The 19871-nt window shown below is 42.2% G+C and overlaps 1 protein-coding gene and 1 long non-coding RNA gene across 2 annotated transcripts; one reads left to right on the top strand and one right to left on the bottom strand.

Moving 5' to 3' along the window:
• Nucleotides 1-427: 427 nt before the first annotated feature.
• LOC116619930 (paramyosin) lies at nucleotides 428-19059 on the bottom strand. The gene is made up of 12 exons (XM_032385285.2): nucleotides 18937-19059; nucleotides 18694-18796; nucleotides 17144-17255; nucleotides 16755-16856; nucleotides 16448-16512; nucleotides 16012-16074; nucleotides 15059-15100; nucleotides 11796-11980; nucleotides 11298-11472; nucleotides 5843-5985; nucleotides 2788-2953; nucleotides 428-1296 (listed from the first exon to the last, which is right to left on the bottom strand). Exons 1-12 carry the CDS (start codon nucleotides 18960-18962, stop codon nucleotides 1228-1230), a joined length of 1251 nt encoding a protein of 416 aa, XP_032241176.1. The 5' UTR covers nucleotides 18963-19059; the 3' UTR covers nucleotides 428-1227.
• LOC125561059 lies at nucleotides 11467-12116 on the top strand. Its single transcript, XR_007307073.1, has 2 exons — nucleotides 11467-11616; nucleotides 11858-12116. It is a non-coding gene; the product is annotated as an uncharacterized LOC125561059 (long non-coding RNA).
• Nucleotides 19060-19871: the final 812 nt, after the last annotated feature.

Here is a 19871-nt window from a genome sequence, read left to right as displayed (position 1 = left end):
ATAGGCAAGGGGGGATTGGCATTGCCATGACTAATATTTCGAGTAATCTGCAAAGTAACCCTCATAAATTCCAAGTGACAAAAAAATTCTGGCTTGCACCAGTTGAAAGGCTTGAACTGTTGGCCAACAGTTGATGGCTTCAAACCATGTGCCGTGTGCAAGCGAGAGTTCTGAGAAGTCTCAACATCGTAGTAAGCCGTGTGCAAGCGAGAGTTCTGAGAAGTCTCAACATCGTAGTAAGCCGTGTGCAAGCGAAAGTTCTGAGAAGTCTCAACATCGTAGTAAGCCGTGTGCAAGCGAGAGTTCTGAGAAGTCTCAACATCGTAGTAAGCCGTGTGCAAGCATCGTGAGCATCGCAGAAGTCTATTCATTTATGAATAGCGTACTCTACTCCTCTTAATTTCTTTTTGCATATTCTTTTCCTTTATACATTATGAAACTATCGTGTTACAAGTAAAATGCTACAAATTAAAAAAAAAATAAAACATTCCAAACAATCTATCTTCACGAAAGGCCAACCTTACTAAAATACTAAGATCCTGATGAAATTGCCAACGTTAACATAACCGTACCTTACCATACAAACACTCTATATACAAGTTCCATATCTATACACCCTTTCGTAGGCGTATTGTTAAGAAAGTTCGAAAATGCAAATATACACGGACCGTGTTACTCGTAGGCGTGACCCAGCGTGTCTAATACTAACGCTTATTAATACTCACAGAAGGCGTGACTAACACGTTGTGTTACTCGTAGATGGCGTGACCCAGCTTCTTGAATACACTCTTTTTGTTTTATAAGAACCCTTTTAAAAGAACGTCAAGCCTGAGATTCCACCAAACATGCCGAAGCTCAGATATCAGAAAATGTTTATCTTTTTTAGTCCTGATGCGTTTTAAAATGCAGAATCAAATTGTGCTCATAGTAACAACCTTATTATTGTTATTGAACATTAGTGTAATTCCCTTCCAAATAATTCTTTGGGTATTATATTCTGAGATACGCTTAAATTTAAGAAAATCGTTAAGAAAATATTCAGCCTAAAAATGTCCCCAAAATAATAACGGCCCTGCCTCAACTGAAAATTAGACGTTCTTATAAAAAAAGTGTCTCGCAGAAGATGTGACTTGCGCGTTACTCGTAGGTGTGACTAGCACGTTGTGTTACTCGTAGAAGGCGTGACTAATTATGTTGGGTTACCAAGCTAATCTATTTACCTACACGTTACTCAATGCTGAACACCTGCTGCAGATGACGAATCCACGTGCTCAGGGTCGCACTTGGGCTTGGAGCCTACAGCAAAAACAACAACATAGTCATCATCACCATCATCATCATCGCATCATCATCATCATCATCATCACCATCGCCATCATCATCATCGTCGTCGTCATCATCATCTTCATCATCATCATCATCATCATCATCATCACCATCGCCATCATCACCATCGCCATCATCATCATCATCATCATCATCATCATCGTCGTCATCATCACCAGGCCCGTACCCATGATTTTCCGGGGGAGGGAGAGAATAAGTTCTCTGATAAAAATCTGACCATCCCCGAAAGAACATAAAGGTATTTTTTTTTATGACTTTGCAGTATCTCCACGGGACGTTTATCAGTTTATTGTCGGATTTAGCTACGTACCAGAGTGATCTAGCTTAGGCTTTATAGTTTGTCTAAAAATAACACTAAGAACCGGAAGTGGACCTTCGGTCGTTGTGTGTGTGTGTGTGTGTGTGTGTGGGGGGGGGGGGGGGGGGGTTGATTACAAAACAAAGAGCCTCGCGCAACCATAAAACATAGTGTACCATCAACAACAAGACACATCAGTCTAACAATGCCACATGGTGCCACAAAGAAGGTGCCTTTAGTACACAGGCTTTTGAAGAAGGGCGGCGGGAACTTGCTGTGGCGATCGAAGAATGTATGATTGACACGAAACCTTTGGTGGCAGAGAGTAAGGGGATTTTCGCAGGATTTTACAAGAACAAAACGAGTGATTGCCTAGCAGCCCACAACGACCTTATTTTTTTTTAAAGCCTACAACCCCATTTCTACTATAAGCCTACAACCCCATTTCTAACATAAGCTTAGAATGACAGGGGCAAAAAATGGCAAAGTTCAAATTGTAAGGCCGTGTTAGCTTATATTTGCTTGTTTTTTTTGCATAGATGTTTCTTATGTGTTTTATAAACCAAAATAAGCTTGAGTATTTTTTGGTAGATAATCCGTTCTTGAGATATTGCAAATTGCAAGACTCTTGATTTGTCTGAAATTGCCCAATTTGGGCAAAATTGCTACTTTTTTTCATGATCTATGGCAACTTGGGCTATTGATCTATGGCTCAATCATATCTCAGAAAGGATCATCTACCAAAAAACACTAAACTTATTTTGTTTTATATTATGCAAGGAACCTCTAGGCAAAATGTAAACAAAATGTAAGCTAACACAACCTTACAATTTGAATTTTGCCTTTTTTTTGCTCCTGTCGCTTAGAGCCTGATTTCTATAAAAGCGAACACGGAAAAATGGGTTTACATCCCTAAGGCTCTCGAAATACCGTGGTTTGGTTTGGCTGTAATGTACCAGTGATAATGCCATTTGTCTGATCCCGGAACTCTCAAAGCACAAAGCACAAAGCACATACATGAATGGCGTCAAGCACGCGTTCTGATATGACTATTATTGGCGTGAGTACTGGCATGTTTATGCCAGATGAAGAAAGCCTATTCGCTTCACTTACTCTCTACAGACCGGTTTCTTTTTCCTTACCTGTATTTTTGTCAAGTCCTGTTGCTGTGTGCCTTCCACCTTAAGAAGGGAGACCGACCCCTGTGCGGGGTACTCCAAGCCCAAGCCGAGGGTACATACGGTTTTTCCACTGCGTCCTAACATCACTCTCAGACGCTTCGCTCCCGGTTCCCAATCCATCGCGTAGCTGAAACAAAAAAAAGAGATTCAACGCATGCGCTTCTTTTCCTTATATCCCACATGAATCAGAGCTAGGATATGAATCACTCTCCCGTTATCTGCTACAGACATTTCTAAGTTATCCCAACACAAATATGTTTTTAACGTACTTCACCCATCCCGCATGGGACAACACATAAATACGAGCCACTCTGGTTAGAGGGAGGCGTGCAAGGCTCGGTAACTTCATGACATACATCTTCAGCACAGGACAACAAAATAAATGAACTACTATATGCGTGCGGCGCGATTGTTACTATCTCCCACATGGAACAGAGCAGGAAAAAGAGGCAGGTTCACGCCTTAGCACCTCATGTATCTGTGCTCAAAAGGAGAAAGGTTCACGCCTTAGCACCTCATGTATCTGTGCTCAAAAGGAGAAAGGTTCACGCCTTAGCACCTCATGTATCTGTGCTCAAAAGGAGAAAGGTTCACGCCTTAGCACCTCATGTATCTGTGCTCAAAAGGAGAAAGGTTCATGCCTTAGCACCTCATGTATCTATGCTCAAAAGGAGAAAGGTTCACGCCTTACAAACTCATGTATCTGTGCTCAAAAGGAGAAAGGTTCACGCCTTAGCACCTCGTGTATCTATGCTCAAAAGGAGAAAGGTTCACGCCTTAGCACCTCATGTATCTGTGCTCAAAAGGAGAAAGGTTCACGCCTTACCACCTCATGTATCTATGCTCAAAAGGAGAAAGGTTCACGCCTTAGCACCTCATGTATCTGTGCTCAAAAGGAGAAAGGTTCACGCCTTAGCACCTCATGTATCTGTGCTCAAAAGGAGAAAGGTTCACGCCTTACAAACCCATGTATCTGTGCTCAAAAGGAGAAAGGTTCACGCCTTAGCATCTCATGTATCTGTGCTCAAAAGGAGAAAGGTTCACGCCTTACAAACCCATGTATCTGTGCTCAAAAGGAGAAAGGTTCACGCCTTAGCATCTCATGTATCTGTGCTCAAAAGGAGAAAGGTTCACGCCTTACAAACTCATGTATCTGTGCTCAAAAGGAGAAAGGTTCACGCCTTAGCACCTCATGTATCTGTGCTCAAAAGGAGAAAGGTTCACGCCTTACAAACTCATGTATCTGTGCTCAAAAGGAGAAAGGTTCACGCCTTAGCATCTCATGTATCTGTGCTCAAAAGGAGAAAGGTTCACGCCTTACAAACCCATGTATCTGTGCTCAAAAGGAGAAAGGTTCACGCCTTAGCATCTCATGTATCTGTGCTCAAAAGGAGAAAGGTTCACGCCTTACAAACTCATGTATCTGTGCTCAAAAGGAGAAAGGTTCACGCCTTAGCACCTCATGTATCTGTGCTCAAAAGGAGAAAGGTTCACGCCTTACAAACTCATGTATCTGTGCTCAAAAGGAGAAAGGTTCACGCCTTACAAACTCATGTATCTGTGCTCAAAAGGAGAAAGGTTTACGCCTTAGCACCTCATGTATCTATGCTCAAAAGGAGAAAGGTTCACGCCTTAGCACCTCATGTATCTATGCTCAAAAGGAGAAAGGTTCACGCCTTAGCACCTCATGTATCTATGCTCAAAAGGAGAAAGGTTCACGCCTTAGCACCTCATGTATCTATGCTCAAAAGGAGAAAGATTCATGCCTTAGCACCTCATGTATCTATGCTCAAAAGGAGAAAGGTTCACGCCTTACCAACTCATGTATCTGTGCTCAAAAGGAGAAAGGTTCACGCCTTAGCACCTCATGTATCTATGCTCAAAAGGAGAAAGGTTCACGCCTTAGCACCTCATGTATCTATGCTCAAAAGGAGAAAGGTTCAAGCCTTACCAACTCATGTATCTGTGCTCAAAAGGAGAAAGGTTAATATGGGTGTGACATGTCCAATCCATGTGGCCTCTAAACGGTACTCGTACAACACCAAGAAAAACCTTACGCATGCCAAAAGATACCAAGAAAGCCATGATTTTTAACAACGGCCCTCGGTTCTTTGAATCCCGGACTGATTTTCCCTATTAAAAACAATGATGCATGAGGGAAAATGCGTACATACCTCCAAGATTTTGGCTTTCTATAGGGAATTATGCTCTTTTGCACATTTGCTATTATTTTGTTTACTCGATATTACTAGGTTACTTAGGTATAATGGAATTTTGATATCCGCAAGAGTAAGGAAAAACGATGGGACGAGGAAAAAGTTTAATTGATGAAAGCATAGTCATCCTATAGTGTATGAAATTGCAGGCTTAAACGTTTTTAAAGCGATTAACCAAACACAAGTTTACATATTTTCTTTATTCCAATTTTTACATAGAAAATGTGTGTACTGTAGACTGTAAATTCTAAACTACAATAGCTAACGGTTGTCTGCCAACCATAATCTGCGTGTGGTCTATGCTAAAAGCAGGTAGAGCAACCCCCCCTTGTAAATGCTATCATCAAAGATTTGAAGACGATTTATGTGATGTAATCTCAAAATACCTTATCTAAAATCACAGCTTTCTTACTTCATTGACGAGATCCAATTGAAAATATCAGCCGATGAGAAATGATAATTCTCACCCACGGAGTCCATCATTGACGTCATGTCATCGACGAAAAATAAATTATTGTATTGTATTGTATTGTATTCTCGGAAAATCCTCTATCCTCGTTTGAAAATACCCCTGGGTTTTCGAGGATGGGGTAAGTCTGCCCCGAATAACTATTAATAAAGACAATCATTTGGCAGAATTCACAACCAGTAATTTGTGTATCATATTCAGGATTCTGGTGCGAGATCACAACTTTTTTGGTGAATTATTGTAGTGTATATACGGTACAGTGCTTTTCGTTGCTTCTAAACTAAGACATTCATGCATACCATCCAGTTGCCATTCACCTTGGGAGACTTACATTTTCTGGAGCTCCCCGATCTCTTCCCTCAAGCATTGCTGCTCTTTCAGCCTCGCTTGCACGCCATGGACAAGAGCAACTGCATCGCCATTTTCTACCGCTTCCGTGACCAAATCATCTATGGAGAGTGTGTCTGGGTTCAGCTATAGAGGCAGTACACCTGTTAGTAATGGGTGAAATACTAATGTGTTTTGCTTTTCACTGTATCCTTTATCAGGTGATCTATAGAAAATGCGTTTGCTCAGCTTTTTGTGATGGGTGAGTAAAGAGGAGTGAACAAGACTAAAGGAACAAGGTGGAACTACTAAATTGTGCTCTTTACTGCCTCCTTTACCAAGTCATCTAAAGAGAGAGTGAATCTTCGCTCAGAGGAAGAACACTGTTATTGATGGGTCCATGGAAGGGGAAGGAAGCAAACTAAATCTCTTTTCAGTTTATCTGTTCAACTTTAGAGAAGGCACACCTGTTGACATGGAGAAGCAGGATCTTTTATCTTCTCCAATTCTGTATTGGGGAAGGTAAAAGAACAGCTCCGCACTCATGGTTGTAGACTGCATTAAGCAGTCCGTATCTACACAATGGCAAGGAGTTACTGTAAGTCGGTGTGGTATGACGTTTATTATGTCTAAGATACTCTAAGGTGCTACCATACAATCGTAGTCCGATCGCTCTAGGAGGCCGCCATCTTACTCGCTCCCAGTCCCTCTGCTACTACAGGTAGCCCAATACTACATCTCCCCTTTTAACAGTAACCTAACATACAAACGTGTACTTATGGTCTACTTCTAAATTGACCTATACAAGTAAATATTCTAACATTGTTCTAATGGTAACTAACAGCAGTCATTGTCAATCAGTATTCTTCAATGTATCTGCAAGGTCTGCGGCGCACTCTCTCTGATCGCCTCAGGGTTGGCTGCTCTGGCGTAGGGCACGGCTGTGGTACTCGATTCCCATCTCCTTGTGTGGGTCCAGCCATTTCATTGAAGGTCTCTTTGTCGGAGACTGATGGTTGTTGTACCGGGAGGGGGCTTGACTGGCTTTGTATTGCTTCCGGAGTCGTGTATCTCTAGGGGAGTATAGGGGCCCTGTACTGTGTAGCAGCGTATGTTGGTTGAGGGCTTCCTAAGGCTCTTCTTACCTGTCGACGGTTTCGTCTCCGCAATCCCTTTGGTGTTTGTATTACAACCGATCGTGGGGTTTCGTGTGGCCTGATTATCGTCCCCTCCGTCTTTAGGTCTGGTATCTATACTCGATCACCTTCTCCTAACTCCTCCCCCTCTGCAACTCAGTGTCTGCGGTCATAGTCTTCCCGCATTTGTCTTCTGTACTCTCTTTCTCACTACATCATTGTCTGGGAGTTGAGGTTTCAACTCGTCAGGGTGGCACGGTACTCTCGTTTTTAGTTTGCGACCCATACTTAGCTGTGAGGGAGAATATCCGTTGTGAAGCGGTGTGTTTCTGTAGCTTAGAAGAGCGAGGTACTCGTCATCGCACTTCTTCAGAAAGTTCTTTATTGTCTCGACGGCTCGTTCCGATTCGCCATTTGACTGGGCGTACCGAGGTGATGAAGTTATGTGATCGAATCCCCACGTAGCCGCAAACTTGTTGAACTCTGCAGAGGCGAACTGTGGTCCGTTGTCGGTAACTAAGATATCTGGGATTCCATGTCGACTAAAGGCATTCTTCATCTTGTTTACTGTATCACAGGCTGTTACATTCTTGCTCACCAAGTATATTTCGATATCGCGCGAATAGTAGTCGATTATGTGCAGGTAGTGTCGGCCTTCATGTTGGAAGAAGTCTGCTCCGAGTTTGGACCACGGTCGCTCTGGGAAATCTGTTCCCTTCACCGGTTTTATACGTTCCTTCCGATATTTTTCGCAGGTGGCACAATTGCGAACCATCTCTTCAATTTGTTTGGAGATTCCGGGCCACAAAACGGACGATGCTGCATTGTCCCGTGTCTTGGATATGCCTTGGTGACCATCATGTAGGTACCGTAAGATATCTGGCCTGAGACTCGACGGAATTACAAGTCTTCGTCCCCTCATCAATAAGCCTTCGTGGGTGGATAAGCTTCCTCTTACACCCCAGTATTTCTTCACGGGCCCATAGAGCTTCTGTTTGGTTTCTGGCCACCCATTCTGTACGTAATGCATCACGACTTTCAATGTGTCGTCTCTCTTCAGCTCTGACCGTATTTCCTCTAGTCTCTTGTCGGATGCTGGTAGGTGTAGCAGTATGGTATTCACATAACAGTCCGCTTCAGCGTACAGGTGGTCAGACTGGCACGACGTCTCAGACCTCTTTTCGTTTAGTGGGCACCTAGATAGTGCATCTGCGGTATAAAGTTCCTTGCCTGGAACGTGCCGAGTATCAAAATCGTACCTCATCAGCCTCATTCTGAAACGCTGTATGCGTACCGGCAGCTCATCGATCATCTTGGAAGTAAACAGGGGTACAAGGGGCTTGTGGTCTGTTTCGACAGTGAACTTCATGCCTACCAATAAATCGGACCAGTGCTCTAGGGCCCACGTGGTTGCTAATGCCTCATTTTCTATCTGTGCGTATCTGCACTCGGTGTTTGTCATAGATCTGCTTGCATATGCAACAGGACGCATTTCTCCGGATGGCTGCTTCTGCACGAGTACTGCCCCCAATCCAAAGCTGCTTGCATCCGCGGAGACTACAGTCTCTTTCTCGGGGCTATACAGTGCAAGCACTCTCTCTGAAGCCATTTCTTCTTTCAAGTCATTGAAGGCATCATCTTGCGCCTTGCCCCAAACCCATGCGCTATTCTTCTTAAGCGGGTCGCGAAGTGGTTGCGTCTTCTCTGCTAGATTGGGACAGAACTTCATTAGTTGGTTCACCATCCCGAGAAATCGTCTCAGGCTAGGGATGTCCCTAGGTACATCCATGTGGACGATAGCTTTCACCTTGGCGGGATTTTTCTTGATCCCCTCGTTATCGATCACCTGTCCAAGGTACTCAATCTTCTTCTCTGAGAACTTACACTGGTCTGGGTTCAGTGTCATGCCGATTTCCGTGATGCGGTGGAGGACGGCAGCCAGTCTCTTATCGTGCCCCGCTTGGTCTTTTCCAACGACCAGGATGTCGTCCATATGACATAGTGTGCCTTCTAGTCCAGCCAGCTCCTGGTCCATTTTCTTCTGAAAGTATTCCGGTGCAGAGGAGATTCCGTATGGCAGACGGCGAAACATATACCGCCCAAAAGGAGTGATAAAAGTAGTAAGCTTAGCGCTTTCCTCGCTTAAGGGAACTTGGTGGAAGCCTGAGTTAGCGTCAAGTTTGGAGTAGATCGATCCTTTGGCTATGTTTCCGAGAGTCTCTTCCACTTTAGGCATTTGGTATACTTCTCTTCTGACTTCTTTGTTGAGCTTTGTGAGGTCGACGCATATTCGCACGGTTCCATTTGGCTTTGGTACCACTACTATCGGTGCGCACCAGTCCGTGGGCTCGTCTACTGGTTCTATCACGCCGAGCTCCACCATCCGGTTTATCTCTTGCTCCACTTTCTTTTGCAGTGGGAGCGGTACTCGTCGAGGGGTTGTCAAACAAAATGGCTTTGCTCCTTCCTTAAGACGGATCGTGTACTCTCCGCTTAGTTTACCTAGACCATTGAAGAGGTGTGAGTTCTTGCGAACTATGGTTTCCTTGTTGGTGAACGGTTCTTCATTTTGCTGGTTGGCGCTGCAATCGATAGCCCTGACACTGTAGGTATTGGGGATTTCGTGTATTAACCCTAGCTTGCGGATAGCTGGGATCCCTAGAAGCAGTTTTGTTGCACCTCTCACTACGTAGACACATTCTTCGATGCATGCTTCCCCGAGCTGTAGGTTCATGATTGTTTGTCCAACAGTCTCTAGTGGTGTATCCCCTGCGCCTATCAGCTTTCTGTCTGACGGCGAGAGTTTCCCATTCAAATCTCTGTACACGGTTTCCGGCATCACAGAGACCTGTGCTCCGGTATCAATACACCACGTTAGCTCGCGTTTCTCTACTCTCAGCTTCACATGCCATCCAGGATCGCGAATATAATCGGTAGATATCTCAGGCATTAATGCTTCGGCTTCACTGACTTGATTTTCGGAAGACGTGGTTTCGACGTTTTTATCTTGATCCGGTAATGTATTATCTGTTTGAGAGACTGCTAAAACCCGTCCCACGAATGTCGGGTTATGCTCTAAAACCTCACCCTCATGTGCATCTTCTACTTGACTTACTCTTGTATTCGGTTTGCTTCTACATACAGCAGCGAAGTGCCCAACTTTGGTGCATTTATCACAACGCACGTTAGCTGCTGGACAGTTGATTTTGCCTCGAGGATGGTCTCTGCCACAGTATCCGCATCTATCAGGTGGCTGTCTCCGTTCACTTTTTGTCTCGAACCGCTGTGCATACTGGGGTGCTGTTTTTCCAGGTGCTCTCAATCCTACTCTCTCGATTGTTGCCGTCTTTGATTCTTGTAGTTCTCGACTAGATGCTTCTTTCATCGAGAGGATTGTTATTGTTTTATCGAGTGAAAGCCCTGCCCCTTCATCGTACAACTTCAATTTAGACCTATCATCTACACAGGAAAAGGTAAGCTTATCCCTTATAGCTTGCTCGAGGAATTCGGGTGGGAATTTACATTCTGCAGCCCTTTCTCTTACAGTGACTACCCAGGAGTCAAAACTCTGATTTTGTTCTCGTTGGAGCTGGAGCCAGAACTTCTCGCGGAGCATTAACTGTGGGTCTCGTTTAGTAAAATATTGGTCAAACTTCTCTATCACCGTCTTGTAATTATCCGGGTTTTCGCCCGGTATAGGGGCTCCACCATCTGGGTTTGGTTGATCAGGGCGAAATACAAAGTTACTATATATTTCTAGGCATTTGTCTCCAATATGATTGAGCAGTAAACCCACCTTGACTTCGTCAGGCTTCGTGGAGGTGGCAGTGGCCTTCAAATAAATTTCGAATTTTTTCTTCCCATTTTTTCTAAGCAAACGCTGGATTTCCGCTCGAAATTTCCAATACTTCGGGTGGCTTCACGAATGGCGTGCTGCTTGCCATCTTCTGACACCATGTAGTATGACGTTTATTGTGTCTAAGATACTCTAAGGTGCTACCATACAGTCGTAGTCCGATCAGTCTAGGAGTCCGCCATCTTACTCGCTCCCAGTCCCTCTGCTACTACAGGTAGCCCAATACTACAGTCGGTGAAGCGAATCTGGTCATCTCACATTGCAATTTGGGCTATACAAATACTCCACATTTAATTTAATTTCAAGTCAATGAAATGTGTATTGGCTCTTAGATGGAGATATTGAGTGTGTTGACGCTAAAGCTAAGCTTTAGACACACTTAACAAAATAGATGAATTTGGTGCTTATTAGGAGTAATTGGGGAAAGTAATTCTCTCCATAGTGGTATCTAGGACCATCCAGCTCACCTCAGCACCACAGAGACTCGGACAGCTAAGCTGACAAAGTCTGAACTTGAGCGTCAAGAATAGAGAATCATCATCTACTCTCGGCTGTTTTAGCTCCAGCACAAGTATGTCATCTCCAATGTCACGAACTGCCAGGCCTTGTAACGACTCCAACAGCTTTACCACTCCATTCAGCCTATAAGAAAGAAATTAATTGGACCATCGTTGGCATAATTCTGTCTCAGGAGATGATGTATAGTTCCCTGATCTACACTAACTTGATAAATGATTGGCAGTTTTCGCCACATGTGGGGAGAGAATAGGAGAGAATAAGATCAAGGTGGGGTCAGAGTTTGGGAGAGGGGGGGGTTGTTCAAGAGAGAGCTTAAGAAAAACCTTAACCATGATGTGATGTTGAGGTAAGCTGGGTGGTGCTAGATAACATTAAGAAGAGAATGTTGGAAGATGTTTTGTAAGTTGGTGTTGTGTGTTGACAACAATGCTTTAGACTATCAGTACCAGTGATATCGATCCTCTCGCTTTTTAACTTGGTTGTTTGTCTTTGTCTCTTCTTCTTGTAGCTTGTATTTAGCCAGCTCTGTCTGCTTGCGACACACCTCGACTTCACCGCGGAGAATCTCCAGGCACTGTTCCAGACTTCGGATGGCTGTATTACACTGCTTGATGGCAAAATCTGATTGTTTCTAGAAGTACACAGTGATACACATATCACATAAGTGATAAAACTTTCACAAACTTTCATTAAGGTTCAAATTATAGGTTATATCATATATAATCAATATAAACAAAATAAAGGAGTCCAGAGTCAAGGTCACAAAAGTGAGTTGTTTGTGAGAACAGGTCACAATAGTGAGGTGTTTGTGAGTCCAGGTCACAATAGTGAGGTGTTTGTGAGTCCAGGTGACAATAGTGAGGTCTTTGTGAGTCCAGGTCACAATAGTGAGGTGTTTGTGAGTCCTGGTCACAATAGTGAGGTGTTTGTGAGTCCTGGTCACAATAGTGAGGTGTTTGTGAGTCCAGGTCCCAGAAGTGAGGTGTTTGTGAGTCCAGGTCACAATAGTGAGGTGTTTGTGAGTCCAGGTCACAATAGTGAGGTGTTTGTGAGTCCAGGTCACAATAGTGAGGTGTTTGTGAGTCCAGGTCACAATAGTGAGTTGTTTGTGAGTCCAGGTCACAATAGTGAGGTGTTTGTGAGTCCAGGTCACAATAATGAGGTGTTTGTGAGTCCAGGTCACAATAGTAAGGGGTTTGTGAGTCCAGGTCACAATAGTGAGGTGTTTGTGAGAACAGGTCACAATAGTGAGGTGTTTGTGAGAACAGGTCACAATAGTGAGGTGTTTGTGAGTCCAGGTCACAATAGTGAGGTGTTTGTGAGTCCAGGTCACAATAGTGAGGTGTTTGTGAGTCCAGGCCACAATAGTGAGGTGTTTGTGAGTCCAAGTCACAATAGTGAGGTGTTTGTGAGTCCAGGTCACAATAGTGAGGTGTTTGTGAGTCCAGGTCACAATAGTGAGGTGTTTGTGAGTCCAGGACACAAAAGTGAGGTGTTTGTGAGTCCTGGTCACAATAGTGAGGTGTTTGTGAGTCCAGGTCACAATAGTGAGGTGTTTGTGAGAACAGGTCACAATAGTGAGGTGTTTGTGAGAACAGGTCACAATAGTGAGGTGTTTGTGAGTCCAGGTCACAATAGTGAGGTGTTTGTGAGTCCAGGTCACAATAGTGAGGTGTTTGTGAGTCCAGGTCACAATAGTGAGGTGTTTGTGAGTCCAGGTCACAATAGTGAGGTGTTTGTGAGTCCAGGCCACAATAGTGAGGTGTTTGTGAGTCCAAGTCACAATAGTGAGGTGTTTGTGAGTCCAAGTCACAATAGTGAGGTGTTTGTGAGTCCAGGTCACAATAGTGAGGTGTTTGTGAGTCCAGGACACAAAAGTGAGGTGTTTGTGAGTCCTGGTCACAATAGTGAGGTGTTTGTGAGTCCAGGTCACAATAGTGAGGTGTTTGTGAGAACAGGTGACAATAGTGAGGTGTTTGTGAGTCCAAGTCACAATAGTGAGGTGTTTGTGAGTCCAGGTCACAATAGTGAGGTGTTTGTGAGTCCAGGACACAAAAGTGAGGTGTTTGTGAGTCCTGGTCACAATAGTGAGGTGTTTGTGAGTCCAAGTCACAATAGTGAGGTGTTTGTGAGTCCAAGTCACAATAGTGAGGTGTTTGTGAGTCCAGGTCACAATAGTGAGGTGTTTGTGAGTCCAGGACACAAAAGTGAGGTGTTTGTGAGTCCTGGTCACAATAGTGAGGTGTTTGTGAGTCCAAGTCACAATAGTGAGGTGTTTGTGAGTCCAGGTCACAATAGTGAGGTGTTTGTGAGTCCAGGACACAAAAGTGAGGTGTTTGTGAGTCCAGGTCACAATAGTGAGGTGTTTGTGAGAACAGGTGACAATAGTGAGGTGTTTGTGAGAACAGGTGACAATAGTGAGGTGTTTGTGAGTCCTGGTCACAATAGTGAGGTGTTTGTGAGTCCTGGTCACAATAGTGAGGTGTTTGTGAGTCCAGGTCACAATAGTGAGGCGTTTGTGAGAACAGGTCACAATAGTGAGGTGTTTGTGAGTCCAGGACACAAAAGTGAGGTGTTTGTGAGTCCTGGTCACAATAGTGAGGTGTTTGTGAGTCCAAGTCACAATAGTGAGGTGTTTGTGAGAACAGGTCACAATAGTGAGGTGTTTGTGAGTCCAGGCCACAATAGTGAGGTGTTTGTGAGTCCAAGTCACAATAGTGAGGTGTTTGTGAGTCCAGGTCACAATAGTGAGGGGTTGTGAGTCCAGGTCACAATAGTGAGGTGTTTGTGAGTCCACCTCACAATAGTGAGGTGTTTGTGAGTCCAGGTCACAATAGTGAGTTGTTTGTGATTCCAGGTCACAATAGTGAGGTGTTTGTGAGTCCAGGTCCCAGAAGTGAGGTGTTTGTGAGTCCAAGTCACAATAGTGAGGTGTTTGTGAGTCCAGGTCACAATAGTGAGGTGTTTGTGAGTCCAGGTGACAATAGTGAGGTGTTTGTGAGTCCAGGTCACAATAGTGAGGTGTTTGTGAGTCCAGGTCACAATAGTGAGGTGTTTTTGAGTCCTGGTCACAATAGTGAGGTGTTTGTGAGTCCAGGTCACAATAATGAGGTGTTTGTGAGTCCAGGTCACAATAGTGAGGTGTTTGTGAGTCAAGGTCACAATAGTGAGTTGTTTGTGAGTCAAGGTCACAATAGTGAGGTGTTTGTGAGTCCAGGTGACAATAGTGAGGTGTTTGTGAGTCCAGGACACAAAAGTGAGGTGTTTGTGAGTCCTGGTCACAATAGTGAGGTGTTTGTGAGTCCAAGTCACAATAGTGAGGTGTTTGTGAGTCAAGGTCACAATAATGAGGTGTTTGTGAGAACAGGTCACAATAGTGAGGTGTTTGTGAGTCCAAGTCACAATAGTGAGGGGTTTGTGAGTCCAGGCCACAATAGTGAGGTGTTTGTGAGTCCAAGTCACAATAGTGAGGTGTTTGTGAGTCCAGGTCACAATAGTGAGGTGTTTGTGAGAACAGGTCACAATAGTGAGGTGTTTGTGAGTCCAGGTCACAATAGTGAGGTGTTTGTGAGTCCAAGTCACAATAGTGAGGTGTTTGTGAGTCAAGGTCACAATAATGAGGTGTTTGTGAGTCCAGGTCACAAAAGTGAGGTGTGTGAGTCCAGGTCACAATAGTGAGGTGTTTGTTAGTCGAAAGCTTGGAATTCACCTTTTTTTGCTCTTGTTCCCTTTGAATCTTTATCATATTTTCCTGAATCAAATAGTAATTAAGATCAAAACAGATAATTATTAAACTTAATTCATGAAACAATGTTAATGCTGCACTTGCACTAACAATAATATCTACCAAGTAAATGCAAACCATTTGACCTTATTCTTCTTTATTTTTGTGTGTCTTAAATTTCACAAAAAACTTTTTTCAGCACATTTCGTGAAAATGGACTGAGATATTATTTTAGGAATATGAAGTTCAAGTAACTTCTTTGGTTGTTTTTACAAAAAAAAAAGATGTTTACCAACAACTAAAACAGGACCAATATATTAAAACAAGACTGGTCAGTCTTAGAGTGATGGAAAAGTATTTATGCTCCTTGGGAGCAATTATTGATGGTTTCCGTCCTTACTAGGAGATCTAAATATAACCTTCAATCTCTGTGATCAATTTTTCTATATCCATTAAATTGCAGAAATTAAAGTTTGCAGTCTTTATTTTTCGTGAGTCTTTAACCTCACAATACTTTTTATTCATGAAAATCGTGGTCACGTGGAAATTAAGCAGAATAGAGTAGCCTGGAAGAAACTGAAATAACAAAGAATGAGAAAAACAAATATGCAAAAAATGATGCAAATTCATATCAGATCAAACTTGTGACCCTAAAACTTGTGACCCTAAAAGGTAACTTGCATTAAGAAATCACAAGACAACTACAAAAAAGGAACTTAAAAGTTCATGAATCAGCCAAAAAATTTCTTTGTTAGAAGGGGCTTACTTTCATTTGTTTATTGGAAATATTTTATTTTTTGTAACTCTCTGGTGTTTTATTTTGGATTGAATTTGTGAATTCTTAAGCTGACATGTGGCCTATTGGCTTGTATAAACAAAAATGAACACATAGAGTGGTTTAAAAAGCCCTGTGTAACACGTTCCTTATGGATAATAACCTTAGCGTGCTTCCTTAGTTTTTCTTGATCAGTCTTTTCTTTTAACAGTTCATACTTTAATTTCTGGAAAAACAAAACAGAAAAACAAACAAACTTACTCAAAACAAGGGTAAAATCCTCATCAATTAGGACTGCTTGTATTACCATGCAGCCATCCCAGAAAGCCTTAAGCTACAAACATTTCCTTATCAGTACACTGATAAAAAGCAGTAGAGCTTAGCAACTGTTTACAGCATTATTCATTCTTTCCTCAATGGAGAACTGCTTAGAAGGGAAGTAAATACCTGATATTTTTCCAGTTGGAAAAAATTTGGTCAAGTTCATTTGTTGATTTTGAAAATTAGCTGGTTGTGAGTCAACAGATTTAACTGATGGCAGTGAGAATGCCAAGACTAATTTGCAGTGGTGGCGTAGTAATGGCAAAGTTTTCTCATACTTTTTCTTTTACTGATGCCAGTTTTGCCTCCAGTGACTCAAGCTGTTCTTGCAACCTCTCTTTCTCTAAAAGAACATCAAATACAGATAATTATAGACTGGTTCATTTGCTGCTCATCACCTAAGATCTGCTATCATACAAGAGTGGCACTCAGGCAAATCAAATTCCATGAAACTTCTCTCCCTTGAAGCACTCTCTCAATTTCTCTGAGTGAAAAATGCAAGATTTCTCATAAAGTTTGAAAAAGAATGCTGCATTTAACAAGGAAAAACAGAGATCATTTTTATGATATTAAAAGTTTGCATACTTTCCTGGAGTTGATTGGCCATTGATTCAACCTCATCTTCAAGATCCTCAGCGACATTCTTCATTTCCATATGAGCATCAGTGTTCATACTTGTATAGTGATCTGTGGATTGTGTCATGGAGAAAAGGAGAATATAAAGAAATACAGAAACAGAAATGTGTCCACATAAAGCCACTGTGTTTAAATCCCAACCATCTGAGTTCAGAGGTAAATAAAGGCTTTAAGCTTATTATCACTGATTGTTATGACAGTCAGTTATTTTATGACAGTCATTTGTGTTTACAGAGGTAAATAAAGGCTTTAAGCTCATTTTCATTGATTGTTAATGACAGTCAGGCCATGACATCATATGTATATGTTTTGATGGAAGGTTGAATAACTGGGTTTACCTTCTATTCCATCCAGTGTCGGCCAGGATTCTGGATCTTTTGCCAGATTTTCCAGAAAAAGTGACTTTGTCTCCAAAGCTGTGTAATTAGTTTTGAGTTTGTCAAGATATCCCTAAAATGAAATGAAAATGATGTTTGTCATTTATACAAAGAAAATATTTTTAGTCTTGAGTTAATCAAGAATCAAGATCCCTAGTAATACCCTAAATTATATCACTTTTGAAAATCATATACCCACTGGACTTCCCTGGGGGTTCGCATGGTCAACAGTATTCTATACAAGAAGACTTCTTACAAACTAGGGTGACAAACTAGCACTCTCTCAGTCTTTTAGTGGCAAAATAACCGCAACTATTAACCGCAACTAACTTATTCAGCACTTACAAAAAAAAGACAGAATTCTTTTTTCAGAAAGGGTTGCTTCATTTAAAGACTTCATTTTTAAGCCATTCTCTGGTGTGACAGCGCAGTTATTTCCACTTTTTATTATCATTTTTTAGTCCCCCCGAGGGCCATGGAAATGGACCTGAAAGATCAGTATAAAGGTATCTATTTGTGTCTTGAGCTGTCTCTCTCCCTTGTGGGTATTTTGAGAGTTTTGTTGAGAGGGGTGATTCTGCTTTTTTTTACGCTGTGTCTACTTGCATGGCTTCAGGTAAAGGAGGAAAAAAACTAGCTGCATGGCTGTCTCCTATTTTCTCGATTTTTAGCCTAAATAACAAGTTTCTGGCTTTGAAACACTACTACAATTATTAAGAACAGCCAAGAGATGTTTTTTAGCTTGAAAAGCTGTGCATTGAGTGACCCGCAAATGCTCGGCACAGTATGAACGAAGCGTGGGGTTCAACACTTCTCGTTTTCGCCATAACAGCTGTGGAAGGAGAAAAAAGTAGATGCACTTCCCATTTTTCTTTTTGCCATTAAGCCAAAATAAAAAGTTTTGACTTGAATAACCTCCCACCGTTATTTAGAGCCGTCAAACAATGGTTTCGGGCTTGAAAAAATTCGCAAAAGGCGACATGTGAATGCTCGGCACATAATGAACGATGCATGAAATGTCAAACTTCACGCTTTGTTCATACTTTGCCGGGTATTTGTGGGCCGCTTGTTGCATAGCTTTTCAGGCTAAAAATCGTCGCTTGGCTGTTCTAAATAATCGTGGAAGTGTTTAAAAGCCAGAAACTTGTTATTCAGGCTAAAAATCGAGAAAACTGGAGACAGCCAGAAACCGTGCAAGTAGACACTGCGTTTTTTTTATCTTGTATGATTTGAAATTTGTCAAAGAACCTGAGCTATTATTTGTTTATAGTAGAGTAGTTGCTATCACCTTGGTTGGATTCGTTTCTTAAAGACCATTTATCCCTTAGACTGATGCCTGAGTATCTTCATCTTGTTGTGTTTATTTTGCATTTATGATTTTTTTGGGTTGTGGGTACTTTTCAAGGCCGGTACAAGGCCTGTCAATGTGTTAACAGAAACTGGACAAGTAAGCCTTTCTTAACTTAATATGCGACTAACAATAAAACAAAACAAGTAACACTAAATATAACCTCGGCATTTTGTAGCTTCGCCTTGTAATGGCCTTTGAAGTCGTTTGACTTGAAGGCATCTAAGCTCTTCACATGCGCCTCCCTCGAGATGTCACGAAGAACCCTGTCAAAACGCATCGCATCCATAAACCACTATGTATGCTTTAGTTATTATCACAGGCAAAACGAGGGCGAACAAGCCAAGTAAGATTACAGATAAATATGTGCTTTACACTTAGCAGTACTACAAAATAATAAGTTCACCTTTCGATGTCGTCAATCTGATCCATTTTTGATAACCAAAATAAAGAAATCAGCGGAGACGAACCAAAACACAAATCAAATCGGGCGCCAAAACGACTATCGAGACCACGGTGCAAGGTCAGCGTCAATACCTATAACACACAGGCTACCCAGAAGAATATGCTGAAGAAAAGCATTTTTTCTTTCAAGACGATCTATAGCATTCGTAAACACAACTGTTTATTGTCTTGTCTCGACCGACATGATCAAAAAATGTCACGAATGCGCAATAGAGAGAAATTCAATGCAAAGAAACAAAATGGCGGCCCGAAGCTTATAAACTCATGGGGATCTTTGAAGGCTTCTCACACTTATATTATTGGTGTGATTTCCCTCAGCTTCGAAACCTCAAGTCTATAGATAACAACAAATAGTAAGGTCAGCTTCGATTGTACCTGTGTTATTTTCAATAGTGAATAAATCCTCTTATATCTATTGCTTTTTCACGTGTTTGCATCGTGTTAACCTTCGTTGAGTTATCTTCACGAAATTGCGAAATATAAGGTCTTGGCTGCATAGATGAGCTCACCAATTCTTCAGAAGACTCTTAGATAAATGATAAAGAAATTAAGCCATAGTATTTTTTTATGGTTCATATGAAAATTTATACGACGTTCTTGAAGTTGAAGAAGTGATACCGGACGAAGAGGGAAACATAGGTTCTTTTGTGCTTTGTATGCGCGTATGAGCCCAAGATTACGGGAGGTGAAGTTTCAAAGGAGCAAACAATGCCTGTTTTTCTGCTGGCTATAGCTTTATGTTAAAGAAATTATTTGCAGTTGGAAAAATCGCGACGGGGTTCGGTACTTAGTTACGGCTTTGATCATTTTATTTTGTAAATTCCAATATCCAAAGGTTATGTGTGTGTTTCAACCCACTTGTGTTTCAACTATTAT

Source organism: Nematostella vectensis, chromosome 2 (assembly GCF_932526225.1).
Source record: "Nematostella vectensis chromosome 2, jaNemVect1.1, whole genome shotgun sequence".
NCBI classification, from domain to species: Eukaryota; Metazoa; Cnidaria; class Anthozoa; order Actiniaria; family Edwardsiidae; genus Nematostella; species Nematostella vectensis.
The sequence above is the reverse complement of the archived record's forward strand: the minus strand, read 5'-3'. Positions and strand labels throughout refer to the sequence as shown.